The sequence below is a fragment of the Trematomus bernacchii genome, unplaced genomic scaffold, assembly GCF_902827165.1.
Source record: "Trematomus bernacchii unplaced genomic scaffold, fTreBer1.1, whole genome shotgun sequence".
Taxonomy (NCBI): domain Eukaryota; kingdom Metazoa; phylum Chordata; class Actinopteri; order Perciformes; family Nototheniidae; genus Trematomus; species Trematomus bernacchii.
The window spans coordinates 2,289,734-2,314,389 of NW_022987644.1; the positions used below are offsets into that span (position 1 = coordinate 2,289,734).

A 24,656-nucleotide genomic window follows, 5' to 3' on the forward strand; every position below is an offset into this window, starting at 1 on the left:
AGCAGCCAGTGCTAAGATGGCTTTCTTACAAATACAACACAGATTTAAAACACATGTCAATGATTTGAATTACTTTCTGTCGTGCAGAGTCCATGAACTCTTGTCCTTTTCCCCCTCAGGGTCCCGTTATGCCCGGCAGTCATTCTGTGGAGAGATTCGTCATCGAGGAAAACCTGCACTGTATCATCAAGACTCACTGGAAGGAGAGGAAAACCTGGTGGGTAACGAGCTTCCTTCTGTCCGAATGGGCAACACACACGACACGTTTGAACACTTCTTTGTTTTTCCCCTCAGTGCCGCCCAGTTACTCAGCTATCCGGGGAAAAATAAGATCCCGCTCAACTATCACATCGTGGAGGTACAGTTTTATTTTTTACAAGCTACATCTCGAGACTATCTTCTCTCATCTAAATGAGGATTTGACATATGAATGTTTCTTATTCTCAGGTGATCTTTGGAGAGCTGTTCCAGCTGCCAGCGGCTCCTCACATCGACGTCATGTACACCACGCTGCTCATCGAGCTGTGCAAACTGCAGCCCGGCTCGCTGCCACAAGTCGTATCCTCACAGCAGTTTACGTCTTCAACAGAAGCTGAAATATAGGATTATGGTGTCTTCTTAATGAAGTGTATACGCTTGAAACGGTGTCCTGTAGTGGACAAACGGTGTATTAAGATTCAAGTCAAAATTAAGACTTTTTCTCAAAATCTCAAAATTAAGACTTTTTCTCAAAAATCTCAGAAATCAAGACTTTTTCTCAAAAATCAAGACTTTTTCTCAAAAATCTAAAAATTATAACTTTTTCTCAAAATTAAGACTATTTCTAAAAAATCTGACTTTTTCAAAAAAATCTGACTTTTTCTGAATACTTAAAAATGTTAACAATCACTGGTCACCGGCTTGAGCTTCAATATCAGGATCCATGTATTTATGATCCTCTCAAGAATGGAAGTATTCATCACATTGTCATTTGTGCATGGCTTGTAAAAATCTTAGGTGTAGCATTTATCACGGGTTTATCTTGATATTTACATCTTACAATGTTTACTACTGTACTCAAACACACAGTCGGCTGTCAAACATGTTGTTATCATTCAGCCAAATGTATTTCCCGCTTGTTTCTGATATCATAACATTAAACATGTGATAGTTAGGAGTCTTTAGGCACGAGGCATTGGGTAAAGAACACATGTTTCTCCACTCTAAAGACTTGTTTCCTGAACGCCTGCTGTAGTTGGCCCAAGCCACAGAGATGCTGTTCATGAGGCTGGACAGCATGAACACCAGCTGCATAGACCGGTGAGCTACTGAACATCTGATTACATTGATGAGGGAACAACTGAAGTAGCAGATCCCGTCTCTTACTTTTCCTTTTTCATTGCAGACTAATCAACTGGTTTTCTCATCATTTGAGCAACTTCCAGTTTCGATGGAGCTGGGACGACTGGTGAGTGAAATCACTTTTATTTATAGCAGCTACTGATTGTCTTATATTGACAAAAAGATGCGCCGCTAGGTTATACTACTTTAGAATATATTTTAGTTTAGTATAGACTTGTAACATGCTTTAAGTGTTTTTCCAGAGTGTGTTTGATAGTTGTGGTCGAGATAACGTTTTTGTATATAATAATAATAATAATAAATTCTATTTATATAGCGCTTTTCTAAGACCCAAAGAACTGATATTAGTTTCAGTTTGTTTGTGATCAGGCCAGCTATAATAAATGTATGTTTGGAGAACTGTGACGTATTTCTTCTTTCATAGCAATTCTCCTTCATACTTTCTTGCTGTGAAATAGGTCTTAAATTCTATTCAAAGTGGTCTTAAAAAGTCTTACATTTCAGTTGGTGAAACCTGCAGGAACCCTGTTAAAGGATTGGTCTTATTTAGTCTCAGTTTCTGAGAATATTTTGCACTGCTTAGTTTAATTTGAGTTAGTTTTAGAGTTTTTGTCAGTGATAATGCGCTGCTGTGTTGACGGCGTTGTTTCCTCTGTGAAGGTCTGACTGTCTGACCATGGATCTAGAGAAGCCCAAGCCCAAGTTCATCAAAGAAGTTCTGGAGAAGTCTATGAGGTAATAAAGGTTTATTTCCACACATTATTCATTTTGCATTGTGAATTTTCCCTTTCTCTCATTAAGTTAAAGTACATTTAGAAGCTGTATTTTCTGTATTAATGAAGCTTTAATGAATTCAGGCCTCGAGTTTTAGAATCATATATCCTTCAATATATTTTCCCTTTGATCTTTAAATCCAAAACGTTTCTCATGAACTAAATGTGTCGTTTCCCCCCCTCTCTTCAGACTCTCCTACCACCAGAGGATCGTGGACATCGTCCCTGCATCCTTCTCCGCTCTCATCCCCGCTGAAAACATCTTTGTTTACAAATACGCAGATGAGAGCAGCTGTAAGAACATTATCATAACATAGATTTTACTCAACAGTAGTATCATCTGCATCTAAAATATGTATACTTACCTCTGTCAACCTCACATGTTTCTACAGATCTTTCCTGAATTAAGATATGATTGAATACCTAATGAATGTCTCTGCTCCCTCACAGCTTCGTTACCAGGTTACCCAGCATCCATCACTGTGGGAGACGCCATCAAGAACCGAGCGACCAACGAGGAGATCCTGGCCATCCTCAAAGAAGTGCCCAACCCCAACCAGGAGGACGACGACGGTCAGTGTCTCAGTTCAGTTTCCTCCATCTTACATGTGCTTTCTGAGCGCTCTGCACCTGTGCTTCTTGAGGAAAGTGTTAGAAAAGCTTGAGCTTCAATATCAGGTTTTTATTTATGATCCTCTCAAGAATGGAAGTGATCAAAACAAAAAATTATTTTTCTCAAAATCTCAAACTCCTGACTTTTTCTCAAAATCTCAAATTCTGACTCTTTTTCTCAAAAATCTGGATTTTTCTAAAAAATATCAAAATTCTGACTTTTCCTGAAAAATTCTAACTTTCCCTCCAAATTCTGACTTTTCCTCCAAATTCTGACTTTTCCTCCAAATTCTGACTTTTCCTCCAAATTCTGACTTTTCCTCCAAATTCTGACTTTTCCTCCAAATTCTGACTTTTCCTCAAAATTCTAACTTTCCCTCCAAATTCTGACTTTTTCTCAAAAACCTCAAAATTAAGACTTTTTCTCAAAAATCTCAAAATTAAGGCTTTTTCTAAAAAATCTCAAAAATCAGACTTTCTCAAAATTAAGACGTTTTCTCAAAAATCTCAAAATGATGACGTTTTCTGAATACTTAACATTTTTACTAATCACTCGTCACCAGCTTGAGCTTCAATCTCAGGATCCATGTATTTCTGATCCTCTCCAGAATGGAAGTAGTCATCACATACAGAGCATCAACTAGTTCCTGAACAGTGTCCTTCACATGCTGATATCCAAGAGAGGGAGTTACACAGTCACAAGATGGAGGAATAGAAAGCAGTATTCAATGTTTACTTCAGATTAGCTCCACGTCAGAAATGCTCATGCTTGTCATATGTCTATCTCCATAGAGGCTGAATCATCATGTTAATCACATAGCTATCATATGCCTCAAACAGTCCTGATGCTCTTCTAGGTAATCATACATCCTGTCATGTTCACAGCTACAGTTGGGATACCTTTGTTATCATGTGGACTCTGATATTGGAAAAGCGAATTCAGTATTTTCCCAACAGAAAGTCAAATCCTTTGCATTTTCTATTCCTAATTCAGATGAGGGCGAGAGCTTCAACCCTCTGAAGGTGGATGTGTTCCTGCAGACTCTGCTCCACCTGGCAGCCAAATCCTTCAGCCACTCCTTCAGCGCCCTCGGAAAGTAAGTTCAACACGACAGGAAAACTGACTCCGCTTCACATCAGTTTACCTGTTTTCATATGTGTGTAGCCCACCAAGCAGAGCATACCAGATAGCTAGTAAACGTAAAGGTCACCTATTATGCAAAATCCACTTGTTCATGTCTCTTCTACATCAACATGTGTCCCCTCTTCTTCATGTCTCTTCTACATCAACATGTGTCCCCTCTTCTTCATGTCTCTTCTACATCAACATGTGTCCCCTCTTCTTCATGTCTCTTCTACATCAACATGTGTCCCCTCTTCTTCATGTCTCTTCTACATCAACATGTGTCCCCTCTTCTTCATGTCTCTTCTACATCAACATGTGTCCCCTCTGAGTAAAGAGAGTCTGAAAGTTTCAGGAACAAAGATTCTCTCTCTTTTTGTCCTGATCCATTTATATAAAAACCTGTCTGAAAATGAGCTGATCAGATTTTGGCCACTTTATGATGTCATAACGATGTTTTGTCTTGTGCAACCATTAGCCAATCACCAACCAAGGAAACCCCCCCCACCACCTTATCACCTGAATCTCCTCCTAGAGCACCATTGTGTTCTTTGTAACCAAATCTCTCTCAGAGGGGCGTGGGGAGGGGCTCCTTATTTTCATCTAAAGTAACAGACAGAGAATCAGCACTTTGGAAACAGGGCTGAAACAGAGGGGGTTATGGGTAATGCTGCAATGATCTGTTTGGTGTTTCAGCCAATCAGAGACAGGCTCTGTATATATCTGAGACCTATAATATATTGATGAAAGACAGTATAATAGTGGACTCACCTGGTTCTGACTCCTTCAGGTTCCATGAGGTCCTGAAGGCCCTGACGGAGAACGACGAGGGGAAGGTGCACATCCTCAAAGTGGTTTATGAAGCGTGGAAGAATCACCCACAGGTACAAACAAACGGAAAGCCCTTAAATCAGATAGAAGCTTTGATCCATGTGTGTGAGCAGGTGAACATGTCCTGTGTCTCTGCTGCCCTTTAGATGGTGGCCGTGTTGGTGGATAAACTGATCCGGACGCAGATCGTGGACTGCGCCGCCGTGGCCAACTGGCTCTTCTCTCAGGACATGGCTCACGAGTTCACCAGGTGAGAGGAGACACATTATTTACCTACTTTTATATTGTTTTATTTATTTTATAGGTTTTAAAGGATTTTATGAATCTAATGGGTTTCAATAGCAATATTTATGTTTACGTGTTTTTTAAATATTTGAATCGTTTAACCTTTATTAGAATGATGGCATTTTTATTACGATGATCTTGTTTTTTTTATTTCTGTTGTACCGATATGTTCACTTAGTTTTATGGGGTTTCATATTGTGCATCGACTCAGTTGTCTTGTGTCTTATCTGTCAGAGAGAAATCATTATTTATTTGATTTGTATTATCATACCTTTGACCCCCTTGTGTCTATTAACCTGTTTAAATGTTATATTTTGTTGCATGTACCTTTTAAAAGTTCTTGACAAATAATCTGAGGGGAATTTCTTGTTGTTTATTTTGAACTTGTGATGTGTCATTTTGTAAAGCACTTTGAGCTGCATGTGTGAGTGCGATATAAATAAACCTTTATTATTATTATTATTACATGAACACATTCCTTGTTCTATTTAAAGGGTTAATAATGCACATTTATTCAGCCAGAAAATATAAAACCTACTGTTCCGTTTCCTGCATTATTGGTTAACAAGCTGTTTTCTCTCGGCCTCTGTGAAATAACTCTCTCCTGCTCCTCTAGACTTTTTGTGTGGGAGATTCTGCACTCGACCATCAGAAAGATGGACAAACACGTGCAGAAGATCCAGCAGGAGTTAGAGGAGGCCAAGGACAAACTGGAGAAACAGCAGCACAAACACAAGGTGACTTTATCCACCATCATCCTGTCCATCATTATTATAATCAGATCTACATCAGTGATGTGTTTAACCACCTGTCCCCGGCTTGAGCTTCAATCTCAGGATCCATGTATTTATGATCCTCTCAAGAATGGAAGTAGTCAAAAACAAAAAAAGATAATTTGTTGGTATTTTTCTCAAAATCTCAAAAATGTGGACTTTTTCTCAAAATCCTGACTTTTTTTCTCAACATTCGGACTTTTTCTCAAAAATAAAAATAAACTGACTTTTTCTCAATAATCTCAAAATTCTGACTTTTTCCTGAATACTTAAAATTGTTAATCACTGGGCTTGAGCTTCAATCTCAGGATCCATGTATTTACGATCCTCTCAAGAATGGAAGTAGTCATCACATACAGAGCATTTGGTACAACTAGTTCCTGAACAGTGTCCTTCACATGCTGATATACAAGAGAGGGAGTTACACAGTCACAAGATGGAGGAATATCGGGTCTAGTAGGTAATCATACATCCTGTCATGTACAAAATACTACGTTTTTTCTCAAAATGTTGGCTTTTTTCAAAAAATCTCAATTTCTGACTTTCTCTCAAAATTCTGACTTTTTCTGAATTCTGACTTTTTCTGAATACTTAAAAATGTTACTTATCCCTCGTCACCGGCTTGAGCTTCAATTTCAGGATCCATGTATTTCTGATCCTCTCCAGAATGGAAGTAGTCATCACATACAGAGCATCAACTAGTTCCTGAACAGTGTCCTTCACATGCTGATATCCAAGAGAGGGAGTTACACAGTCACAAGATGGAGGAATAGAAAGCAGTATTCAATGTTTACTTCAGATTAGCTCCACGTCAGAAATGAGCATGCTTGTCATATGTCTATCTCCATAGAGGCTGAATCATCATGTTAATCACATAGCTATCATATGCCTCAAACAGTCCTGATGCTCTTCTAGGTAATCATACATCCTGTCATGTTCACAGCTACAGTTGGGGTACCTTTGTTATCATGTTACTCTCATATTGGAAGAGGACATTCAGTATTTTCACAACACCATGCCATGGCGGTGATTTAAAGCTTCGGACTTAACGGTTTGTCCACAGAGGGACAGCGGGGACGAAGAGGACATGGAGAAGAACAGCGAGGATGAGGAGGGTCAGCTGGAGGAGCAGATCGACCGGCTGCAGGAGAAGGTGGAGTCGGCTCAGAGCGAGCAGAAGAACCTCTTCCTCGTCATCTTCCAGGTACGCAGGTTCTCCTTTTTTAAATGTCAAATGCATCCTGAGCCGTTTCTCAGAATATTACCCACACCTTTGGATCCATCCATTGTTGGCCCTACCATGTCACTGCAGAAATGTGACTATAGACAAGAGGACCAACAACTAAATGTAATATCATTTGTTCCCCCTCCCCCCCCCCCAGCGCTTCATCATGCTGCTGACGGAGCATCTGGTCCGCTGTGAGACGGGCAGCGCGGACATCAGCACGCCCTGGTACAAGAACTGCATCGAGAGGCTGCAGCAGGTCTTCCTCATGGTGAGACACACACACACACACACACACACACACACACAGCAGTAACCTAATGTGTACATCCTCTCCTCTCCTGCAGCACCATGTGACCATCCAGCAGTACATGGGCACTCTGGAGAACCTGCTGTTCACCGCAGAGCTGGACCCCCACATCCTGGCTGTGTACCAGCAGTTCTGTGCCCTGCAACTCTGAGACACACACACACACACACACACACACACACACACACACACACACAAAAAAGTAATTGGAGGAAATGTGTACCCGTGTTCTCGCAGTACCTGTGCTAAACACATTAGAAACTACCAGCTCTTGCATCAAGAATCTCCTCATTAGTTTTTATTTACATATTTCCGTGCCATTGGACGTTAGCTTCGTGCAACCGAGGATGTCTTTCAGTAGGAATTCAAACGAGAGTGAGACCGATCCTCCGTCATTAATTTGCTGTAGTGTTTTCCTTTCTTTGTCTTCTTTTTGCTCGTTTCAAGTTTTACTTCCTGCTCGTATTCTTATGACCGGGTCTTTTTAAAACTGTCTGAGTCCAGACGGAGAGGCGGTGGAACAGCGAGAGGTTTCAGTCAGAGCGCTCTACTTTTTTACATTTGTTTTATGTGGAATTGGGAAATGATTAAAACTCTGCAGAGTCTTTATCCGCCGCCTGTCTGTGTCATGTCATTTTCTTCAGCTTCAAAACATTTCCCATCTGGTGTATCTCATTCTGATGGTGCAGATGATCTGAGAACATACAGGGAGGAACAGATCATAAATCCCTTTATGCATCGTGGGGAAACGCCTGTTGAATCTTCATAGGCTGCAACTGCAAATTAATCGGCATTCGAAAATGATTTAGTCTAAAACACAATCTAATATTCCCTTTTATATTTCAATAGAGCACTACATAGTATATTATTTTTAAGCACCTTTAATACTACATCTGCAGCTTTTACTATAAGGAGAAAGAAACAATTAATTTGCTGGAGCAGAGAGATTACTAATTGTCATTTTTTTGTACTTTAATTTTCTTTTAAATTTGGGAAGCTCAACCCTTACCTGCTATATGTAAGGGATAATGTGCAGCGAGGCGGTCGTTCTGGGGAAAAGAAGGGTGTTCTTTTCCCCATAATGACCAAGTCGCTGCACATTATCCCGCTTATTACACGGCCACATTCTCAACAAAGTAACGACATGACTCCCAATATTAATTGAAATGCTTTTATAGATTTAGAAAATGTTTTTATTGATTTAAAAATTAGTAGGCTATTATTGATTTAAAATGACGTGCATCCGCTAAGAAAAATAGTCTGTTATTGTTTGAACTACTATGTAGCAACGGCAGGAACTGCTTCGATAGCGTTTTTGCGGACCTTTTTGAGTACAGATTTGAAAACATGGCTGCTTGCTTTAAAAGTAGCACAATTCATGATGTCAAACGTTGGGAAGTATCTTGATATCCCTGCCCTAATGCCAAAGTAACTGGCAACTGAATATGTTTTGCCGTTTGATGTCTATGTCTGGACCGCTGTTTTCTTGTCCCAGTTTGAAAAGCATACTGCATGCAGTTTGCTTTTCAGCCCAACTGTATACAGCTTTTCTCAGACGCGGAGGCATACTGACTTGTTGTGAAAAGTAACTTACAATTCTACCCGTGGTATACGCTCAGTATATCACGGCTAAGAACCAATCAGATTGCTTGATTTGGCTTGTCGGTTTTATAATAAGTGTATATAATATACTGTTGTGCAAAAATACACATAGTGAGACAAATGTGCCCTTTTCTTTGTATTATATCAAGCTTTTAAACTAGAGCCCTAGCTTCAGAAGTGCGTTTTCTTTTTAAATGTTTCACATGATTAAGACATTTTCTCATGTCTTTCCTATAGAGCAGATACATGATACTCTACTGGTTTAGAACGAGGGGAATTTAAATTGTTTTGTGTGTTTAATGAAATGTATAAATATTAATGTTGCTGCTATTCATTGACAAATCCAAAACGTTGATACAAAATTCCTCCTAGCACTATTTCCCCCCGCTTAAAACAGTTGCATTATATAAACAAAAAAAGGGTTCAGATTTAGAAAATTAAAAAACATTTGGTTCTTTTTTTGGCTTTAAAGATTTAACACAATAAAAAAATAATTATATATTTGATAGAAGGACTTTTAGAGCAACTTCTCTTAGTGGGCACAAAGGGTTAATGTTGATATTTCAAAATAGACAGTATGAAAATGGTCAACTTTAAACTCTAGAGCAGGGATGGGCAACTTGGATGGTGGTGGGGCCACATAATGTATGTACTGGCCACCAGGGGGCCGCAGATTCACTTGGAACACACCATGGAACACACACACACAAATTCCATGTATTGTATTGTTAGTTATTCTTGAAGACCTGTAGTCTTCTCCTATTGGCCGGCGTCGACGGGGGCGTGTCCAATGCAAATCCTGTCGGTTTCTGCTGCTAAATTACATCACTCTGATGTCTGTGGTCATCTAAACATTCCCTAATAAACCTCATTCCAGCGTCAATAAATGAGTGTTAAACTCAGGGTGTTTAGTGTACAACATCACGTTATTTCACCTTCAATTCACGGTTTGAAAACGTAGCATTTCGCCACAAGCTAATGCTAACCGGAAATGACGAAATTCACCAGCGGAAAAACCGGAAGTCACATGTGAATCTTCGGTTTTCAGAATAAAACAGATTTAAATGAAATAGTGTATTTCATTCAAATTACGCCACATCAACATTGATTTTAATTTCTAACAATCCCTCCTTTCACACCTTTTAAGGTGTGAACACAATACTGGAATCAATGAGTTCTTCATAAGACTGCTTTTAAACTGACTGTATGTTTTAGACTAAATTATGCCATAAAACATTGATTTTAATTTCTAACAATCCTTCCTTTCACACCTTTTAAGGTGTGAACACAATACTGAAATCAATGAGTTCTTCATCTGAACTTTGCATAGTACATAACTCATATAAAAAAACATACTATCAAAATGGAATGGTTCAAATAACAGTCATCAAAAATACAAAAAATACTTCGGTTGGTCTTCAACATAAGTTTTCCTTTGTGCTTAAACTTCTAGTTTTAACATTCAATATCACTTTTCAAAATAGCAGCAATTAGCTTGGTTTTTAACAATCCCTCCTTTCATACCCTTTAAGGTATGAACATAATACTGAAATCAATGAGTTCTTCATCTGAACTTTGCATAGTACATAACTCATAAAGGGTAGAAAATACAAATAGTAACAATACATATTCATCATAAATGCGAAGTTTTTCATTTGTGCATAACTTCTAGCTTAAACCTTTAATATCACTTCGTAAAATAGCAGCAATTAGCTTGGTATGGAAAACGTCGAACTCCCTCCTTTCACATCATATATATCATCTTCATACTGTATCTGGTGTAAAGGCACTTGTTCTTTCACAAAATATAAGGATAAAACTATCTGAAAATATTACTCTTTATTTAAACAATCCTATCCCCTTCAGTGTTGCACACTCCCTTTTTCAACTAATGTCTAGCGCTATTCTATCGGTCTGTTTTTATGTGACTGTTTGTGTCATCCTTTTACTGTGTCTCTGGTGTGATTTAGGAATCTCTGCTGGTTATATCAGATATAGTTCTCCCCATCCACATTCTTGTTGGTTGTGGGACAGAGGAATAATAATTCAGAACCTGCTGATATCTGAATCTTAATACTCGGCATATGTTACAAACAAAATAAAACATCTTCATGGTGAACTAAATAACATATTTCAATAGCTCGAAATGTCTGATGAGCATCTGTGTTGTTCCTAAATAAAATCCTTGTAATCTTTTTCAAATCTAAATATAACAATGAACTATTCCTGTTTGTGGTAAAGACACACACTAACGTTATGTAATACAATTTCATTATGGATTTAAAAACAACTGAAGTCATAATGCTGTCAGAGTGTGGTTTCCTGAGTGTATCTGTCCTATAAAAGGTACGTCATTCTCTGCTTGGCTCGTGTGCAGAAATCCCATCAGTTGCACCTGGCAATACTGCTTCTACCTGTCTATTATCAAGCTGAAAAATGAATACAGAATTCCAACATACTGTCATCAAATGTCTTTCTATTATAAATTCAATGTATATCCCCATAATGACCTAAACAATAAAGTCCATGGCTTTTACTTCTATTTCTTTACCAGGCTAGTTACAAGATGTTGTCTAAATTCAATTCTGTGTCATTACATTACTATGTTTTAGCTTAACTGTAATATGTTCTTTCTATATTTCAAACCTCAGTTACTCTAATGTCTGTTAAAATATTACAAAATTGTTTCATTATCACAGGTCAACAAGTTAGCTGCAGCTTTCCCTTCTTCCAGTACTCTCCAGTCTCAGAGTCCCTTCGTTGGTTGCCAAATGTTAGTTATTCTTGAACCCCGAGAGCAGGAGAGACTGAAAAGAGTCAAGGCAAGCTTATACAAGTTAACAGCATTTAATTGCACAAAAGATGCGGTGGTTTACAAAAGGAATGTGCTCGTTGGTGGTTTGCTCCTCCCAGCTGTTTTGGTCCCGTCCGTCCGGGTCAGCTGCGGGCAAGGAGTGCGAGCGAGATCCTCCTTGGGTCTCCCGGGTAAGACCTGTAGTCTTCTCCTATTGGCCGGCGTCGACGGGGGCGTGTCCAATGCAAATCCTGTCGGTTTCTGCTGCTAAATTACATCACTCTGATGTCTGTGGTCATCTAAACATTCCCTAATAAACCTCATTCCAGCGTCAATAAATGAGTGTTAAACTCAGGGTGTTTAGTGTACAACATCACGTTATTTCACCTTCAATTCACGGTTTGAAAACGTAGCATTTCGCCACAAGCTAATGTAACCGGAAATGACGAAATTCACCAGCGGAAAAACCGGAAGTCACATGTGAATCTTCGGTTTTCAGAATAAAACAGATTTAAATGAAATAGTGTATTTCATTCAAATTACGCCACATCAACATTGATTTTAATTTCTAACAGTATGTAATTATTAACAAATTAAGTCTGACATCTTCATTGACATTTTACAATCTTTCAGGGAACATCCTCTAATAAGCTCACTAAACAAATATCAGTTCACAGAAATGTTATTTAATTTTTACAAGTGGCATGATGTTTGTGTTGAACAGGTTATTTAACAGTGGAATACAACTATTTTAAACTATTGGAAAGCACGGAAAATGTGTGTACATTAAGATTAGCCATTAAGATGAGTCGACATAAACATAAAGTCATGAACACTAACCCAGACATTAGTTGTCTAACTTGAACCTAGCTAAGACACTTGTAGCCTGTCTCTGCTGACGGGGAATGTCAACACAGACACCTGTCAACCCGCCCTCCGCTGTTCCTCAGCGCCGCTCCCCCGGCTCCCTCCCGCTGAAATGATGAATGAAAAGCGTATAGTAATCATAGGTAGTAACACGGCAGGGTCCGTGACAGTTTGTTTTCATCTGATTTCAAATAAACAAAGTCTTGGTTTTTAGAATAGTAAACTTGTTTCGCCAAATTCAGATGATAAATGCAACTTTTAAGCTTGTAAAGGCATAATTACAAGCGGTAACTTAACGTCACAGCAGGCATAACAACTGAAGTTACCTACTGTAACTCCAGCTTCTATGAGTATTGGCGTAGCCCTCTAAGGCTATTGCTATTGGGTAATCCCCCTGCGCACCCGCGCAGCACTGAAAACACTTGTAGTCCACGCCCGCCCGCAAGGTGGGCCCCACCCTCGGGCTCCCTTCCGGTATAAATAGGAAGGAGGCCCGACAATCTGCTCCCACACAAAAACCTTTTCTTCAGCTATTCGTGGAGCCAGTGGGGCCCAGAACTTAGAGGGCTACGCCAATACTCATAGAAGCTGGAGTTACAGTAGGTAACTTCAGTTCTATTTCGTATATGGCTTCGCCCTCTAAGGCTATCGCTATTGGGTTAAGGGCGAAGCAAGATGTAGTCTGCGCCCCACTGGGTCGCCCCGGTACAAGAAGCACAAACACACCTGCTCAGATAATAACCCATGCCTATTGCGCCATGCGAATGGCGCATCACAGTCCCTGGAATATATCATAACATGAATATTTACCATGAGAGGACGAAGGCTGGGAATAATACATACCCGTCCGCTGTGAGAAAGTAGAGACGAAAGTCACACTTTGCCCAGTGACAGAAAGGAGGGGAATAGCAGCTCTCTGCGTGCAGACAGACAGAAGAGCGCACAGCTGGGTCCCCAACATCACACACTCTGACAAGACATTCCGTACGAAATGTGTCACGGGGAAAAAGGGGGACGTCCCTCTCATAAGAGGGAAAACAGGCCATTCTCCGTGTGCCGAGGCAGGAGAGAGGCGCACAGCTGGATCCCTGACGTCACTCACTCTGACAGGACACTCAGCACAGGGTGTGTCAGAGAGGAATGGGACATCCCTCAAATAAAATTGAATAATGAACAGGGAGAAGACCAAGATGCATCAGTGCAAATGTCTTCCACTGACATTCCTCCGTGCAAAGCCGTGGAGGAGGAAACATTCCTCTGGCTTTGAGGAGGGGGAAAGAAGCCAGCCAGGGTGATCACTCTTGACCTAAAAAGGTTTGTGATGACCTTAGCCTTAGGCATGAAGCCGGTTTAGCATAAACGGCTGTCCTCCCTGGCGATTGAGGTAGGCTGCCGTGGCCTGTTGGCTGGGCGAATCAACACATGTTTGATTGTACAGCAACGGGGCAAAGTGCTGGAATACTTCCCAACCCGGAGAACAGCTTCAGTACATTTACCCCTGACGCACGGGGTCGGTGCGTGGGCGAATGAACCACCTCTGGAGACCCCTCCTGTGGGGGAGACCCCGGGGAATCCCCACGTGATCAGCTGACATCATGCTGAGCAGCTGTATCACGGAGAGGGCTGTCACCACGCTGTGGGATGTGACACGCTGGATAGGGAGCTGTCAGTTCCTCCACTCGCTGCAGCGAGAGCCGCACTCTGTTGCTGAGTTTTATTCCACTCGCAGATAAATGAATGTCTGGGGGGGAAGAGGACAACTCGAGCGAGCTATGCAGTTTATAAACCAATAGGTTGAAACAGCAGGCTTCTGCAGCGAATGACCCACCTCTGGAGTCTCCTCCTGTGGGGGAGACCCATGGGGATCTTTGAGCTTTGACAGATGCGATACGAGATGTAACGTCTGTTAAGCGACTTCCTCATGCTGGATCGAGCCTAGCAAACAGCAGGTCGTCCAGAGAAAAAACCTCATTCTCATCCCTCCTCTCTGTGTAGTGGCTCCAGCCTTCTCTACACAAAATGCGAGGAGCCAGGGAACATCCAAACAGCAGACGATTGTCTGGTCTGATATTCCCTGAAAGAGAAACGCAGGAATTCCCTGTGTTTCGGGATGGTGGGTATGGAAGTATATGCATCATCCTTCAGGTGAAAGTGAACCAGTCGTCCTGGTGAACACATTCCAGCACCTGTTTGATCGTCAGCATGGGAATACTGATAGATCAAGGATTGGTCTCACTCCCCCGTTGGAGAGGCTTCTCTGTGATATGCTGTAATGGTCGTCATGACCGTGCTCTGTAGGAGCAGTGGCGACTGGTCATTAGGGGCAGGTGGGGCACAGCCCCACCTAGTGTCAGCAGAAAGTATTACAAATAATGATTACAAAAATGCAAAAAAATAAATAAAAAAATATATAAAATATATTTTAAGATCATGTTTAATCATCTGATTCGTCTGTACATTGCTGTTTTAGTCTGTGTTCTTCTAATTAGTGTGTCTACAGTCACAGTGTGTGCCTATTGAGCTGTTTAGAGCCATGTGGGACAAAACCTGATTATGCCCCTTCCTCTCGCTGTGAAGTCAACGGTGACTGTAAAAACTTCACTGCGCATGCTCAGAGTATTTTGTAATGAAATGTGTGTGGCAAAAAAATAATGACCAGAGGGGCATGGAGCTACCATCCCCACCATACGTCATCTCAAATCATTCAGAGCTGATTGGCTGTAAGTACGTGTGCCGCGAAAAGTGTGCTGTGTGAAGAGGAGACGAGAGAGCTGCAGTGGCGCGTCCTAAAACCAGGAAGTAAGCACAAAAAAGCAATGAGATTTCTCCAGAGGATTTTAGAAAATAGCTCGAAATAAGATCTGTGGGAAACGTACCTGTTATATAAATGCACGTTTTGATTAGCCGGATAACATCCACATGTCTACCCTACTTATATAATTTTTTTATCATAAATCTATGGATTACATTTATGATAGACTTTTGAAACTACAAGAACATAAGGAGGACTTTTACAAAAAAGTAATAGAAATGTTTGTCCAGAAGGATAGGCAAATGGACTTCATCTTCAAGTCAAGGTAAGACCGCCATTTTATTGAAAATGGGATCTTACTAAGAGAGAACAATTCAATATTTAAATGATAAAATGACATTTTTTGGGTATCCTTTTGTTGAACTGTCTGTTTAAAATTAATCGAAGCATCAGACAAAAAAAGCTTTTGAAAATAATATTATATTTTGGTTTAGGTCAAAATATAATATTTGTAAACCTGAAGAGTCAGTGCCAGTGCCTCACCAGCCATGAACCTCACTGCACGTCACTGCAGAAGCTTATATATAGACATCTACGTTTTTTGTGCCCCACCACTTTTGTACATATAAAAACGCCACTGTGTAGGAGGCATATCTGGGACAGAGGAATGCCGCGAGCTATGCAGTTTATAACCCAATAGGTTAAAACAGCAGGCTTCTGCAGCGAATGACCCACCTCTGGATTCTCCTCCTGTGGGGGAGACCCATGGGGATCACCGCGTGACCAGCTGATGCGAAATGCCAAGCAGCTGCGTCACGGAGAGGGCTGTGCGGGTTTTAGACACGCCGGAGGAGATCTCGCTGCAGTTCCTCCACTCGCTGCCGCAAGAGCGCGCTCTGGTGGCTGAGTTTAATTCCACACCCAGATAAATGAATGTCTGAGAGGGGAGAGGGCAGCTCTTCTCCAAATTCATTATGAAACCCAGGCTTTGACAGATGCGATACGAGATGTAACGTCTGTAAAGCGACTTCCTCATGCTGGATCGAGCCTATAGCAAATAGCAGGTCGTCCAGAGAAAAAACCTCATTCTCATCCCTCCTCTCTGTGTAGTGGCTCCAGCCTTCTCTACACAAAAATGCGAGGAGCCAGGGAACATCCAAACAGCAGACGATTGTCTGGTCTGATATTTCCTGAAAAGAGAAACGCAGGAATTTCCTGTGTTTCGGGATGGTGGGTATGGAAGTATATGCATCATCCTTCAGGTGGAAGTGAACCAGTCGTCCTGGTGAACACATTCCAGCACCTGTTTGATCGTCAGCATGGGAATACTGACAGATCAAGGATGGATCTCATCCCCCCTGTCTTTTTCGGGACAAGAAAATAGCGGGAGTAATACCCCTGATTTTCTTCCCCTTGAGGAACCCTGGAAATAGCCTCTTTCAACAGGAGTTCCCGCAGCTCTGCCTGGAGCGCAAGACACTGTTCTTGGGATGACAGGAGTGTTTCCTGTATCCCATTGAACTGTGGGGGGGGGGGGAGGCGAACTGCAGGGTGTACCCTCTGCTGATCAGCCTGCTCATCCATCTGTCCATCAGACACACGCGCTGCCACTCTGAGAAATTATCTGAGAGCGGGCGCACATGGTCGAGATGTGTTGTGGTCGTCTTGGCGACGAGCCACGTCAGAGCCCTTGCCGCCGCTGCCTGTGAGGCAACCCAAGGTGGGCCTGAAGCGAAAGGGCTGTGAGGGAGCCTCCACACGCTGCGTTTCACTCTGGCTCTCATCATGAGGCGTGTACACGCTCAGGGGATGAATGGAGATGTACGCAGTGTTGACCACATGAGGCGTTATAACGGCGCTCATGGGTTTATTATGACCGTGTGTAGGAGACGTATCTCGGACAGAGGAGTGCCGCGAGCTCTGCGGTTTATTAACCGATAGGTTAAAACCAGCAGGCTTCTGCAGCGAGCCCTGCTGCCTACTAATCAACAGATTGGTGGCAGCTGGCTTAGTTGGCGAACTCTGCAGTTTATTAACCGATAGATTAAAAAGTGCAGGTTTTCGCAACGAACCCTGCTGGCTACTAACCGATAGGTTATAGACAGCTGGTTTACACAGAGTGGAGGATATGTGAGAAACACTTGATGATACTGATGACTCAGACAAAAAGTTGGAAAATGAACCCATTTTATTTCTCTCACTATCCCCCCCCAACACGTCAACGGCGGCTCTGTTTTCTTGGAGGCTCACGTGGAGCGGATACAGAGCGGGAGTGCCTCCCTCCCCGTTGGCTCACCGCCGAGAGACCCCTCCGTCTCTGGGGTGGCGGGGGAGCGGAGACGCGGGGCGGAGCCCCTGCCGCCACCGACGGGCGCTGACGCCGCGGTTGAGGTTGGTACCTCTCCGCCTGCCGCTGTGGCCGGGTTGGACGCTGCGGCTGCTGCGGCTGCTGCGGGTGTTGGTGCCGCCCAGCAGGCTGGAGCCAGCTGACGTGCTGGCGGATGTCGTCCGCCTGTTCCGCAGCCGCCTTCATGGATTCCACCATGGCGTGGAACTGGGGTCCGAACAGCCCGTCCGGGCTGATTGGAGCATCCAGCAGCACTTTTCTGGCCGTTTCTGTAACGGACGCCTGCTGCAGCCAGAGGTGGCGCTGGATTTGCGTCACCCACGCGGCGATTCTAGCCTGGGAGACAGCAACAGACGCACACAGTGTGAGCGCCGTGCTGGCAGCCTTGGCGATCTCCTCCGCTTCGTCAGCGGCCAAGGTGGTGGACCGCTCCACCAGCGTCACCACCGAGTTGGACAGCAGCGCGATGTTGTTTGCCGCCGCCGCCGCCTGAAAGGCACACTGGTGCACCCGGTCGGCCTGGCGGGCAACATACTGGTCCCTGGGGGAGGCCAACGTAGGGCGCCGTCCGGCGATCACGTTGGCCTGTCTCACCCCAAAAAACGCCGTCAGGCTCGGCTCCAAAGAAGGGGTGGCTGGGAAACCAGCATCTGTGAACCCCTCCACCTTGGTGAGGGGAACAAATGTGGCCACCGGAGCCTTCAGGGTCCTCGGGTTCGCCGCCGCCCCCTCCTGGTACCTCCTGATGGCGGGGAAGCGTGGCCAGACCGGGTCACTCCTGACCGTCTGCACCCGCGAAAAAACTCCGGTCATATCGTCCGGAGCACACCTCTCCTGAGCTGGGGGAACGGGGAGACCTCTGCAGGCGGCCGCCTTGCATATGATCTCCGGTAGTTCCCCTAGGATGCCACCTATCACCGGCAGCGCCGTGGTGACGGAGAAGGGGACCGCGTGCTCGTCCGCCAAGCCGGCACCCTGCTCCGACTCTGTCTCCCCCGTCTGGGGGAGAGGAGGGAGGGGAGAACCGTACGGTGAACCGTGGAGGGAGGCGGGGTAGGAATCGTCCGACACCTGCCCGGCACTCGGCTCCAGGGACATGAGGCCGCCGTCCACGGGCTCGAAAGCCTGGACGGGCCAATCGTCCTCCTCGGCCGCAGCAGCGAGAGCGTCCGCTCTTCGCTTCCTGTCGTCCGCGGGGAGACGGGCACAGTGTGTGCATGCGACCTGCTGGCTGAGAGCCGCGTATGCGTGCTCTGGCCCCAGGCAGGATTCGCACATCGTATGCTGGTCGTAACCCATAATGTATCCAGAGCCACATGAGGGACAATCTCTCACACAATTGCTGCTCATGATTGCTCTGTTAATGAAAGTGTCTCTTGTGCTTCAGTGCTTCGGTGCTGAAGAAAAAGAGGGAGCAGATTGTCGGGCCTCCTTCCTATTTATACCGGAAGGAGCCCGAGGGTGGGGCCCACCTTGCGGGCGGGCGTGGACTACAAGTGTTTCAGTGCTGCGCGGGTGCGCAGGGGGATTACCCAATAGCGATAGCCTTAGAGGGCGAAGCCATATACGAAATAGAACAGGAATGATCCAGCTATTGAACCCAGTTGGATTCTTTAGGACTTTTTCTGAGCAACCATTCACCTTCATTGATTCAGTATAAAGGATGGCAACAGCAACAACATAAACACAGGTAAAAAAGCTCAAGTGGATACAAATCAGATGTACAATTATGTACAGGGAGGCTGTGGCGCAGTGCGTTGGTGTTGGGATCAGGGGAGCACAGGTTCAAACCCCACTGCAGTCAGCGGGTGTTTCTCAGTCGCGAGTAAAGCTGCTTCAGAGCCACTATTTCAAGCATACTACGTCATCGAGTGCCGCCGAAGTACTGTTCCAATCTCCAGTATACTTGGAAATCTACCGAGCCCGGCGTACTCCGTTTGGAGAAATATCGAGTCTGCACATGAGTAGACTTCGCGGTCTTAAAATCCCCACAATGCTTTGCGCACGGACCAATTTCCCCAAATCTGTGGCGGAAGATGTAAGGCGGGGCCTCTCATATGACGCACACCTGCACACTTGCTAGCGTGTTCCACACTTCGTTTTCCGAATGCCAGGAAGTATTCTTGACTCGCTTCAAGCAAGATGCTCGGCAGACATGTGCTACCAAGCAAGCGTACTCGCGATTGAGAAACACCCACTATGTCGTTGTGTCCCTGGGCAAGACACTTCATCCCACAGTATTGAGTATGTAAGTCGCTTTGGATGAAAGCGTCTAACAAGTAACATGTAATGTAATGTACATAAAAGTATTTACACTTTTTACATTAATGACGTACATATGAATGAAAACTATTTACAATATACATCAAATATAAAAGTCGACATGAAAAATAAACTTCACCCCAAATTGCTCCTGTGGGGATTGCCCACAGTATTGAGTATGTAAGTCGCTTTGGATAACAAGTAACATGTAATGTAATGTACATATATTTACAATATAATAAATATAAAACTCAACATGAAAAATAAAAATGATAACACAGCAAGTTGAAAAACATTTAAATGACTATTTACAATATTTACATAGCAACAGGCCATTGCTCCAACTCGTCAACAACAGCTGTAAAATGTTGGTAACTGTTGTAGACTGTGTTCTCCAGACCCTTTGATGGAGACATCCTCTTCACAGGGCAGAAGACTTTGGCCACAGCACGTGCACGACGGCAGCTTTTGAACCCGGACACTTTGGCTCCTACTCCAAAACCCGGTGCTGGATCCTCTCGTACGCCTTCAAGATAGTGGTCTTCTCAGGGCTAGTGTGAGAACCCTGTGGTGACTTCAACCACAGCAGTTTCACCAGCGTGTACATAAGCCTGTTGTTCATTGCACTAATGTCCTGTTGTGCTGGTGCGTAGCGAATGCCCATCTTCACGCGCTGTATCACAGCAGCATCGACAAGGTTGTGCCGTTTAGTGCGGCAGTACAGGGTGTTGCCCCAGTGCGTTCTGTACAGCTGGTTGAACTTCTGCTGCTGTTTGTCGTGGTCCTCCACTGCATTCCAGGCAGCCAGGATCGCGTTCCTCTGCTCGGTGATAAGGGACAGCTTGTCATCTGAGCTTGGGAAATGCTTATCTGCAACCTGGAATAACACGTAGGACAATTTTGAAGCGTACCATATTTGTATGCATAGGCCAATTGAAAGGATTAATGTTCATATTTGACATGTTCTATTTCAAGAGGATTAATTTGCTTTTAATTCTAACTGCTTTCCAGTTCCTACGCTTTTTGAAATTGTGCTTTTATTGCTTTTTATTATTAGACGTGTATATTATTGTTATTATTAATGAAAGCGACTGCACTTGTGTACCTGGGATCATGTGAGGCAGAGACTTGTATTGTATGTCTATTAACTTAACATGATCATATGCCTCGGAAATACTTGTTTACTTAAATGGTGATCAAACTGTTTTGAGACCCACTGAGATAACTAACTAAAAGTTAACTATCTAAACACTGAGAGAGTCCTTTACCTCACTGAGCTGACGTTATCTGACAGGAGAGATCTACAGTTAGTCTAACCATTGAATATTATTATACTGTATACATGTTTTTTTCAGTACAGCTTAACCATGTAGCACATATGTACAATGTGCACATATTGTACTCACACTACCCCACTGCATTCCTTAGATACTCTATTGATATACTGTATTATTCCTATTTTATTTCTACGGGTATACATACTGTATATTTCAACCATATTCGATGTAAATATTGCTATATTTGTAATGTTATAAAATATATTACTTACACTCTGCAGTTGTTAATTAGCTCAGATGCTTCTAGGACTTGTTGGTGTTGGGCGGCTGGCCGATCTTTGACAGATCCGCGAACGACACGTTGGCCGAGCCTCGCTTCACTGGTTTGGCCTGAAAAAGAGAAAGAAAGAAACAAAATGTAAACACACACACACACACACACACACACACACACACACACACACACACACACACACACACACACACACACACACACACACACTTCTTGTGCTTATGTCCCCCCATCACCTTCCAGACAAAACAATTTACTCTAAGTTACGGGAACCTCTCACCTTCTCACAGGTGCGAGCTCTGTGCCCCTCGAGAAAGAAAAACCTCTCACTTTCTTGCAGTAAATGCCCCTCCATTACTGATGTTTTGAACCAGATGAAGAGGAGATTGAACCAGACATAGAGGACGATGTCTCAGAAATGGAAGACAACAGCGATCCAGATTATGAGCCTGACCAACAGTCAACAGACCAGGAAGAGGCCCCTGAGGGAGAGGCCCCTGAGGGAGAGGCCCCTGAGGGAGAGGCCCAGAGGGAGAGGCCCCTGAGGGAGAGGCCCCTGAGGGAGAGGCCCCTGAGGGAGAGGCCCTGAGGGAGAGGCCCTGAGGGAGAGGCCCCTGAGGGAGAGGCCCCTGAGGAAGAGGCCCCTGAGGGAGAGGCCCCTGAGGGAGAGGCCCCTGAGAGAGAGGAGCCCTGAATATTTATTTGTCTCTAAATGTTCATTGAGGAAAACAGTATCAGTGTCTTATTTTATATTCATCACAGTGAATGCAGTGAACGCTGAACTTGATGGGCCCACTGGTGGGTCCGGACCATATACTCTAGTTGAAAGTACACAATGAAACACTGACTTGCTTGTATCAAATCAATACATCCCATACATCATTGGAACGGGAAAAATCTCAGCTACAACACCAACTGAAGCATTTCCATCTCCAGTAAACACAGCCTACATGGCAAGCATTTTTATAATATACAGTAATGTACAGTAAGCACTATGTTTGAACTTACTGCAAAATGATAACATGAAATTCACCCCTGGTGTCATTATGTCTGCCACCCATTGATTCTACTTGCTTTGACTGTTCAAATGAGATGTCAACCATCAAAATGGGATAAGGGGTTCCAGAGATATCACTGTGCAAAACACACGCATGGTCTTATTTTTATCTTGGTTTTATGGAAATTATAGATAAATGCACCCCTACGTACTTTTAGAGTAAAGGGACGAGACAATCCTTGGTTTTCTGCTGAACTGTCCAGTCTCCTACATGAGAGAAACAAGGCCTGGGCAAAGGCTAGGAAATCAGGCTCAGAGGTAGAATGGCTGCGTTTTAGGCAGCTAAGAAATAGCTTCACTTCACATGTCAAAAGTGCTAAGTCGAAGTACTATTTGTCAGTTACTACAGAAAACCTAAATAATCCTAGGAAATTTTGGAAAGCCATAAATCGCTATCCACCGGTGAGATCCGAAATGAGCTACCTCCGTGCATTACCACAACATCTGGCTCTATATCGGACAGGGCTACTATGTTAAATTGTTTTAATGAGCATTTTGTGTCCTGCGGTTCTATGTTTGATTCTGTGACTAACTCTGCTTCTGTGAACACCACAGTCGGTGACTCTGAACAATGTGGTCTGGAAAACCCTTTCAGTTTTACTCCTTTTACTGTAAATGTTGTTCATGAAGCATTATCTAAGTTAGATCCTAAGAAACCGGCTGGCCCGGACAACGTAGAACCTTTCTTTTTAAAGATAGCTGCAGATTTTATTGCTCCACCTCTCACTACTCTTTTTAACCTCTCCCTCAGCACAAATGCAATTCCTAAAGTATGGAAGTCAGCGTATGTCCTGCCACTACTAAAAGGAGGGGAGGCAACTGTTTTAAATAACTATAGGCCAATCTCGAAATTGTCAGTTCTGGCTAAGGTTCTTGAACGCCTAGTGAGTGAACAGGTAAAGGAGTTTTTATGTACAAATGACATCCTGTCTAAACATCAGTCAGGCTTCAGAAAGCAACATAGCACCATCACTGCCACAATGAAAGTGGTGAATGACATTACAAGTATTTTAGATAAAAAGCAGAGTTGTGCAGCTCTATTTATTGACCTTTCCAAAGCGTTTGATACCGTCGATCATCACATCTTAAAGCAGAGGCTACTCAGTATTGGCTTATCCAGCCATGCAGTGGGGTGGTTTGTGAACTACCTCTCTGAAAGGTCCCAATGTGTTCACTTTGATGGGCTGTCTTCTGAGTGGTTGAACATTGCTAATGGTGTTCCTCAAGGTTCTGTTTTAGGTCCACTTTTATTCTCCATCTACATCAATAGTTTAGGTGAAAATGTGGATGAAGCTACTTTGCATTTTTATGCGGATGACACCGTGATGTACTGTGCAGGTCCCTCCATTAAGGAGGCGGTTGTTAAATTACAGGCTGTTTTTAACATTATTCAGACTCAGCTCTCTGAACTAAAGCTTCTTTTAAATGTTGAGAAAACCAAGGTAATGCTCTTTTCTAAAGCTAAAAAGACTCCAGAGACTGCTTTGGATATTGTGACTATGCAAGGACAAGTACTCCAAGTGGTTAGCTATTATAAATACCTTGGTATCTGGCTTGATGATTGTCTTACTTTTAAACTTCAGGTCACTAATCTGCTTAAAAAGCTGAGGGTTAGATTAGGTTTCTTTTTCAGAAACAAGTCCTGTTTCTCTTTTGAAGCCAGGAAAAGGCTAGTCACTGTGACCTTTTTACCTGTGCTAGACTATGGTGATTTGATATATATGAATGCACCTGCCCATTGCCTGGAAAGGTTAGATGCCGCCTATCACAGTGCTCTGAGATTTGTTACTAACTGTAAAGTACTTACTCATCACTGTACCCTGTATGCCAAGGCAGGTCTGCCTTCACTTACTGGTCGGAGGCTCAGTCACTGGTACATGTTCATCTACAAAGCCATGCTGGGTAAACTACCTTCTTATATCTGCTCTTTGATCTCACGGAGAGTGGCAAGTAGCTATTGCCTGAGATCACAGGATGTGTTTTTATTACATGTGCCAAGTGCTAGGACTGTTTTAGGTGCTAAAGCTTTTATGTGCGCTGCTCCTCTGGCTTGGAACACCATGCAAAAAATATTGAAACTGAGCATTTTGATTCCCTTGCATCGTTTTAAAGCACGACTGGATGAAATATTAT

At 43.3% G+C, this 24,656-nt stretch overlaps 1 protein-coding gene across 1 annotated transcript in view; it reads left to right on the forward strand.

The window, feature by feature from the left end:
- The window catches only part of LOC117485255 (nuclear cap-binding protein subunit 1), a 13,354-nt gene extending 5,463 nt beyond the window's left edge, over positions 1-7,891 (forward strand). Inside the window, exons 9-23 of the mRNA XM_034133821.1 lie at positions 120-217; positions 295-358; positions 448-558; positions 1,235-1,299; positions 1,385-1,447; positions 2,002-2,076; positions 2,305-2,408; positions 2,565-2,687; positions 3,721-3,823; positions 4,640-4,733; positions 4,827-4,930; positions 5,582-5,702; positions 6,802-6,942; positions 7,121-7,234; positions 7,311-7,891. Coding sequence (XP_033989712.1) covers positions 120-217; positions 295-358; positions 448-558; positions 1,235-1,299; positions 1,385-1,447; positions 2,002-2,076; positions 2,305-2,408; positions 2,565-2,687; positions 3,721-3,823; positions 4,640-4,733; positions 4,827-4,930; positions 5,582-5,702; positions 6,802-6,942; positions 7,121-7,234; positions 7,311-7,424 — 1,494 coding nt within the window. The 3' untranslated portion in view covers positions 7,425-7,891. The remainder of the gene's footprint in view (positions 1-119; positions 218-294; positions 359-447; positions 559-1,234; positions 1,300-1,384; positions 1,448-2,001; positions 2,077-2,304; positions 2,409-2,564; positions 2,688-3,720; positions 3,824-4,639; positions 4,734-4,826; positions 4,931-5,581; positions 5,703-6,801; positions 6,943-7,120; positions 7,235-7,310) is intronic.
- Positions 7,892-24,656: the final 16,765 nt, after the last annotated feature.